Source organism: Pogona vitticeps, chromosome 1 (assembly GCF_051106095.1).
Source record: "Pogona vitticeps strain Pit_001003342236 chromosome 1, PviZW2.1, whole genome shotgun sequence".
Lineage (NCBI taxonomy): Eukaryota > Metazoa > Chordata > Lepidosauria > Squamata > Agamidae > Pogona > Pogona vitticeps.
In genome coordinates, this window is record NC_135783.1 from 303,663,126 (window position 1) to 303,671,089 (window position 7,964).

Consider the following 7,964-nt stretch of genomic DNA (forward strand, 5'->3'; position numbering starts at 1 on the left):
ATAGGTAGTGAGTAATGTCATTTGCTGCACATCCGTGATCTTCAGAGTGTGTTTTCTGAGGCAGCCAACTGGCTCTGCCTAATATTCTGCCAAAGTTGTGTGCAACTGCAGGGATGAAGCCTTGATCCCAGCTCTGAGTTCAGGAGGCGACTTAAGACTAGATATGTTGGGCTACGCTTTGGTTGTGACAGAGCGTAGAGTTTTCTCCTCCTCCAGGGCTGGTTGCCATGCTGGCGGTGGGATCCTGAGTGTTGCAGTCCAGAGATGTAACTTCCCCACACTTTTAAGTGGTGTTCTTTGTGCTTTAGAAAGGGCAGGGCAGAACCCAAGCTCGGAGATATAAAGTACACAGTGTGGACTTTTGTGGTTGGTTGTTTAAAGCTGACCTTCTGCCAATTTCAACTGAAATGTTTAGTGACAAAAGAAGGTGAAGGTCAAAGAAAAAGTGGCTTGGGTTTGGGGTGTCCATGCAGATTCCATGGGCCTAATGTGATTTGTGTGCTGGCTCCAGAGCTTAGCATTGTTTTCAATAACATGGAATAAACTTCAAATTCTGTTTTTTTGCTTAATAATGGTTTCATCCAGAAAAAATGTTTCAGTGCAAGTAACATTTTGGCTTGAACACAGACAATTCACCAGCCCCGATAGAAATCTGCTGACTTTTGCACTGCCATAGTAGATGCCTAGATTAGAACGAGGAAAACTATAGGCTGATGAAAGACTGCACTATAAGTTTCAAACATACCTCGTGATTTTAACGCGGCCTGATTTTAAAAGTCCTCTTCAAATCCATCATTTCAGATCTCTGAAAAAAAATGATCTCGACCTCTCGCCAAAAGGAGGGAAGATGTGTGTGAGAGAAAATGAGAGAGCAGAGGTGGGACAGAGAGAGAGGAAGTCTGAGAGTTAAGGGAGAGGGAAAAGGTGGTAGTGGGAGGGAAGAAAGGAAGGGGGTGGTAGAAAGAGCGGAGGGAGGGAGAGGATGATGGGGCAGAGGCATAGAAAGAGAGAAAAAAATCGAAAGAGTGTGGCCAAAAGAACGGAAAGGGATACCAAGCCAGCTTTGCCTTTTGCCACTAACTGCTTTCATAAATCTCCTGCAAATTAACCCCTGATGGAATGGGGTGCTACAAATGTACAGTGCTATGTGGTACTATATGCTACATGCATTTGTTTACAATACAGCATTTGTTGCAAAATTATTTGTCCTGCAGAATAAAATTGGGTATGAGCAGTCAGCAGTGTCAAGTACTACATGCCCAAATTCTAGTTCTATCTGTTACTGGGGTTTGTTTAGCCCTAAAGGCAAACCCTTATCCTCTAAGTGCTCATCTGGATTACCCAGGGCAAAAAATATGAGCTCCTGTTTGTGTCTTCCTAAGAACGTGCATCTGTCATTCTGCCTTTGCTAGGGAAAGCGGGTTGTCAGTGAGAAGCGGGGATCTGAATGTCTCGTGAGCCCAGGAGAGGCTCCAGATATCAGCGAAGATGAGGTGGAACAGCTGGTTGCTTTCCGCAGAGGAAGAAGGATGCAGATTGCTATTACAGTGGACAACAAAGGCAGGGTGAGTGTTTTCCAAAATGGCTCCCAAGAGCTGCAACTCACTGACTGGAGGACTGTTGTTTTCTTTCCATAGTGTTGCTTTTGTGTATGTTTTCATTACATTTGTATATGCTTTTCCTCCAACGAGCTCAAGGGAATAGTCATGGATGTACTCCTCCCCGCCCTTATCCTCTGACTGGAGTTTAGAAGTAGCTCAAGACTAAATAATTTGTTCAATGTTCCTTGAATCCCTGACACCAGTACGTATTGCGCACAAGGCTGAAATAAGTCTCAACAGAATCAAAGTGGGATAACAAACCTTGCTTTCGGGATCTGAACATGGTGCGTAAAATAAGGAGGAAATGGACGCAATTTGGCTGTGACTACGTGGTCAAATCCTGCAGGATTTTCTCTGTTTATAAAATAGATGAATTTAAATTATTTTTTACTGATCACATGATGCAAAAGCCGATTCAAACCAGGCTGGCCTTTTTTTGCTCCCAGTGTAGCTATTTTTTCTCTCTTGCCACTGGGGGCTTCTAATGTTTTTCAAGCTGGAATGATTCATACTGATTTTTACCATGTAAATCAGGTGATCCATTCTTATAAACATGGGGGCATGTCTGTGGGTGGTGTTTTGGTGATATAGGCAGTTGAGGAGTGATGTTCAAGACCGTGGGACCATCTCTCCCTGCGTGATGATTCACCCTCTGATTTTTAATTTTTTTTCATATATGAGATTAGTGCTAGAATAGATGATCACATTATCAATAACTAGTGTTGATATACTCGTCTAGCAATAGACCACCTCTGGACAAGAACATTTTTAATCCAAAAGCAACCCAGATGAAAAAAAAGTATATATTATCCATAGTATGTAGTATTCTGTACATTGAGAAGAACCTTGGAGTGCTGTCACCTTTTCCGAAGCCCTCTACAGCCCTTTCAAAACCAAGCAGCTTGACAACAAACCTTAAAAGCATCCGCAGAGATGGGACCAAAGGAAAGAAGTAGCACTGTGGATTGAAATGATTTTGTAAGCCGCCCCGAGTAGACACTGTCTAGGGGGGTGGCATATAAATCGAATGAATGAATGAATGAATGAATGAATGAATGAATGAATGAATGAATGAATGAATGCATATTGAACCTCATTGAGTGTGAACACTAAACTCCTGAATCAATCCACAGCCCCTGTGTGAGTGTCGACTACGAATTTAACCACAATATGGGCTGAGAATTAAAATCGCAGCAAAATTGAAATCGGAGTGATTCGGCTTGCCAGTATAGTGCCAGCCTCAGAATGAAGTAGGCAGGAAGTTGGTGGAATAAATAGACAACAGGGGATAATGATCCATGTTACACATCTGACCTCAGGGAGCAATTCTGAGAGGGTGTGGACTGGCAGTACTAGGATGACCTGAAGCATTCCAGCGTATCTAGCAATTATACTCTCCATTATATGGATGCTAATACTGGGATCATCCATTCAAGTCTGCCACCAAATAAATAAATACCAGGATGACCCTAAACAAGAACCAGATACAACACCACAATGTGGACGAGCCTTGCTTTTCTAATAAATTAATTTATGTTTTGCAGTAAGAAGCTGAGATAAAGTTATTGTTATCATTGTGCTGCTTGTAACAGCCGTGATGATAACTTACTACTTTTCAATGGAATGAGAAGTATTAGGTGGCAACCTAATACTTATTGTGGGGTGGGAGCGTGAGAAGGAGAAAGAATCATGGGATGGGCTCATGTAGTGCTGCTGCCTCACCTGCCTGGCATTGTTAATAAGATGTGCAGAGAGTAAGGAGCAGATGAGGGTGACAAGAACCAGGTCTTTCTCCCAGGCTGATGTGGAAGTTTTGTTTTGTTCTGGTTTGGTTTGGTTTTAAGATTTTTGCATTGCATTGCCAGTATTCAGAACTATACCCCAAAGCAAATCAGAATCTTTACTTTAAGGAGTGGACAGTTAATACCCAGACCTCTAGGATGAGAGGGGTGTGTGATGAAAGACTGAATTCAAATCCTGTCATGTATACTGGGAGAAGCCACACACACACGCTAAATTCAAAGGGATTTGTTTCTGTACAGATAATAGGATGGGATGGAGTGTAAGGGCTACCAAACCCACAAGGTTGTGTGAAGGAAGTTCAGGTGCTTTGCTCATCTTTGCAATATTTTCTTGAAAAGCAGTATCTCGACACTTGCTGGGCAATACAGTATTGTAAGACAACATCTACAGTATTTCATCTGTTAGTTTCTTAATTTTTAAATTCATTTATGTTGCTAACAATGTATGTATAACCCATTCTATTAGAGATGGGAAGAGGTGCTTGAGGGATTTTCTTCAGGGAACTGCTAAGCATTTTCCCTGCCATTTTCTGTGGTGTAACGATAAAGAAAACATGTTCACAACAACTTTCCTGAATGGCAGCAAAACTCACAATAAAACTCACAATAACAGCCTGAAGTACTCGTAAATAACGAGTAACTCAATGGATTCCTTTTACAAAGTAATACTCCAAGCTCTGCCTCCAACGAGCCTGTGAGGTAGGTTAGGCTGACTGAAAGAAAGAGAGGGTCTCCACCAGGATCACCCATTGAAGTTTACAGCTGAACAGGCACTTCTAACTGTTCCAAACTGTGGTCTGCAGTGAAGTGCATTATTTTATCCTTTCTGGGCCAAGACTTTTAAGTAAATTTAGAGCTGAGCTTCAGCAGCTCCAATGGGCAGTGCCCAAGTGATGTTGTGCAGGCAGAGGCAGGTGTTAACAGGAGAAGAACAGCACAGCCTGTGCTTCCTATTCAGTCAGCGTCAGACTGCAGGTCAGCTGCCAGGCCTAGTCTCTGCCCTGCTGTTATGAAGGGAAGTAAAGAAAGCCTATTGTTGACATGGTGATTGGAGGCATTCAAAAGTTTTACAGTCCCAGATGGGGAAAGGCTGTTTTCTCAGGCAAGATGGATGGTGGGCCTACAGAGAACACATGGACACATTGAAATGGAGAGTGTTAATCATGCTGGGAAAGGCAGCCAACGCGGCAAGTTCAAGGCTCTTGTCTCACAGCTGACACTTTCCCAGTAACAGTCAGCCATTGTCCTCCAGTCCAGGGTACTGCAAGGCCTCCCATTGCGTGTGCGCACGTATGAGCCTTGAGCTTGGAAACTGTTTCAATAGCCCGTTTGGCAGAAAGGTCCCTTTTTTGTGTGTAGACTTTGGCACAAGGTGGATGCACATAAATGAAACACAGAAATGGCAGTGACTAAAGTGGGGAGGGGGGAGTGATTAAGTGATAAAGTGGGGAAAGGGCAACAACAGCCAGCGGAGGGAGGTGATTTCCTGTCTGTATCCTAAGTGGGATTCTGGTAAATATCCTAAATAACAAATGTTTCTATTTGGGACAGCGTGTTCCAGAACCCCCCAAGCAGTACGGCTACTCAGTTCTGTCTGGGGGATTCTGGAAAAGGTAGTCCATGGAAGTGACTTTTCCAGGCCCTGGGACTCTATAACCTGCAGTAGAATGAATCTACAGGGGCATCATCTTTTTATGAGAAGGATGCCGTGAAATGACCTTTCACTTTTCAGTCTAGGCCAAGTTTCCACACAAAAGATGTCCTTGGGATATTTGTTATGTGACTCTGAACAGAATGACAAGATGGCACCCTCTTCCCCCATGTCCACAGATATTGACTATACCAGTGGTTCTTAACCTTTGTTACTCGGATGTTTTTGAACTGCAACTCCCAGAAACCCCAGCCAGCACAGTTGGTGGTGAAGGCTTCTGGGAGTTGCAGTCCAAAACTCCTGAGTAACCCAAGGTTAAGAACCAGTGGACTATACAATCACTTGAACACTTACAATGAGATATCATCCTTTTCACACCTGAAGGCAGCAAACTAGCTTTGGGGATGGGAAATGAATCATATGGCTCACACAACTCTGTCCACAAACTAAAGGAAACAGTACAGAGAAAGGGTGAGAGTCTCTGGCTCTCCTGGGTCTCCAGTATCTTCCTCCTGAGATGGTCACATTTCTCTTCCTGATAGCAGGGCTGGCACCGTCCACAGATATAATGTGTGCATCATGGAATTCTTCTGCCCTAGAAGATTTAATGTGCCGTCGAGTCAACTACTTTTAGCAATCTGCATTATGCATCTGGTGTCTCAAGACTGCATTGGAATAATACACTCCTGCCCAACAGACTTACGAACATTTGTGCTTGTACAGAACAAAATGTGACATCCAAATTTAGGGAACTATAATTTTGTCAAGATGTAGTTAATAAGAATGAGCCAGGATTAGACTCTGGTTTCAAGATTCTGGCTTCTTAGAATCATATAATCATAGAAAAGGGAAGTTGAAAATGGGCCTACAAGGACATCAAGTCCAACCCCCTGCTCAATGCAGAAATACAATCAAAGCATATCTGCCAGGTGATTATGTAAGTTGTTCTTTAATGCCTCCAGTGTTGGAGCACTCACCCACTCCCAAGGTAAATGGTTCCACTGTTGTACTGTTCTAACAGTTAGGAAGTTTTTCCTGATATTTAACTGAAATCTGGCTTCCTTTACCTTGAGCCCATTGTTGCGAGTCCTGCACTCTGGGGTGATCAAGAACAGATCCTGCCCCTCTATATGACAGCCTTTCAAACTTTTGAAAAGTGCTATCATAAAACAGTTTCTTCTAAAATCATTCAAGCAAACCACAATTAACCAGATTTGGACATCATAGGAAAGTATGATGGTGGACGATCTTTGGCTCTCCGGATATAGTTATAATACAACTCCCATCATTCCTTATCATTGGCTATGCTGGCTATGGCTGATGGGAGTTGCATTTCTACAATAGCTGCTGGGCCACATTTTCTGCATGCCCAATTTAAAAGCAGAAGTGACTGGTTCTGATCTTCTCTTTTGCACACAGATGAGGAGAGATGGTTAACTTAGGTGGGCTCATGCATCTAGCAGGGCTCAATCTTTTCCAGTATGTCTTTTCCAGGTCATCATCACACTGTGTAGGCTCACTCTGGAGAAAACCACCTTCCTTGCCAATGCAAGCTTGTTTTCTGACTCCTGAGAGATTGTGATGTCCCCACAAAGAAAAGAACTAGCTTGAAGATATGTGGATCCTCACCAGCTAGAGAACAGAAGCCAAGTAATTACTGTGTGAAAAACTGATGGTCTAGAAGGGCCCTGATGAAAACTCTAGGCTTGTTATTTGTCAGTAATGAGGTGTCATGCCATAATCTCAAAAGAGAGCTAAAGCAGTTGAGCCAAAATATTTGGAAATTCAATTTTCTTCTGTTAAATTGCTGTGTCACTAAAGTACCCGCTGCTTAAAGGACTCAGCCAATCTGATGTTGACATTGAGCAGAGTTGGCAAGTGGGAGGCTGAGGAAACAAAAGATGAACAAGACAGATATGCCAATACTTTCAGCTGAAGTTAGAAGTGAAGGGCTGACAAAGGTAAAAGTAGACATGGTCTAGAGGGGCAGGGTATAAATTAAATAAATAAATAAATAAATAAATAAATAAATAAATAAATAAATAAATAAATAAAAGTAAAGGTAAAGGTTCCCCTTGACATTTAGTCCAGTTGTATCCTATTCTACGGCATGGTGCTCATCCCCGTTTCCAAGCCGTAGAGCCAGCATTTGTCCGAAGGCTGTTTCCGTGGTCACGTGGCCAGCGTGACTAGACATGGAAGGCCATTACCTTCCCACTGTTGTGGTACCTATTTATCTAGTCGCATTTACATGCATTAGAACTGCTAGGTTGGCAGGAGTTGGGACAAGCGACGGGAGCTCACTCTGTCACGTGGATTCGATCTTACAACTACTGGTCTTTGCCCTCCCAACCCTGGAATAAAACGCGAGACAGTGATATGGGTTAAATATGGGCCACACTTTATTAATATACATTCATACTCAAAATTGCCATTCAGAAGGAGGGGACCTGCTGTAGTGTGGAAACATTTAAATGACATGAGTATCTAAATACTCCTAGATCAGTGAAAGGGCGAGTCCCCGACCCCCAGGCTCCAGCGATCTTAAGGATAGCAGGAACCTGGCTGGCCGCTAACAAACACCCCCAGACCTCGATCCCCTTTTATTCGAGGGTTGCTAGTCTGGACGTGGCCCAGCTCATCTTCCCACCACAGGCACTGTAATCACACAATCTGCGGTGCCAGGCAGTCATATGTACTGTTGGCTTACTTCAAATTACAGCGGGACCCACTGTAAATACCTGTTTTTTCCGCACTACCTGCCAGTGTGACCGAAATTTTAATCCACCAAATTGCCACAACCCTCTTCTAGCGTGGGATAGGCAAAAAACTCCCCCATCCACAGGCCAGTCAGGATGAAGGCCAAAATTCCTATCCAGCCCCATAACAGCAGCCAGAATAACTCTCACT

General features: G+C 43.3%; 1 protein-coding gene across 4 annotated transcripts in view; it reads left to right on the top strand.

The window, feature by feature from the left end:
- Positions 1–7,964, top strand: part of CCDC9B (coiled-coil domain containing 9B) — an 81,526-nt gene that overhangs the window by 20,872 nt on the left and 52,690 nt on the right. For 2 of the 4 annotated variants that reach the window (XM_072986282.2, XM_072986283.2), the window contains exon 5: positions 1,413–1,565. The exons of the other annotated variants lie outside the window; for them this stretch is intronic. In XM_072986282.2, coding sequence (XP_072842383.2) covers positions 1,413–1,565 — 153 coding nt within the window. The remainder of the gene's footprint in view (positions 1–1,412; positions 1,566–7,964) is intronic. 4 annotated transcript variants of the gene reach the window in all.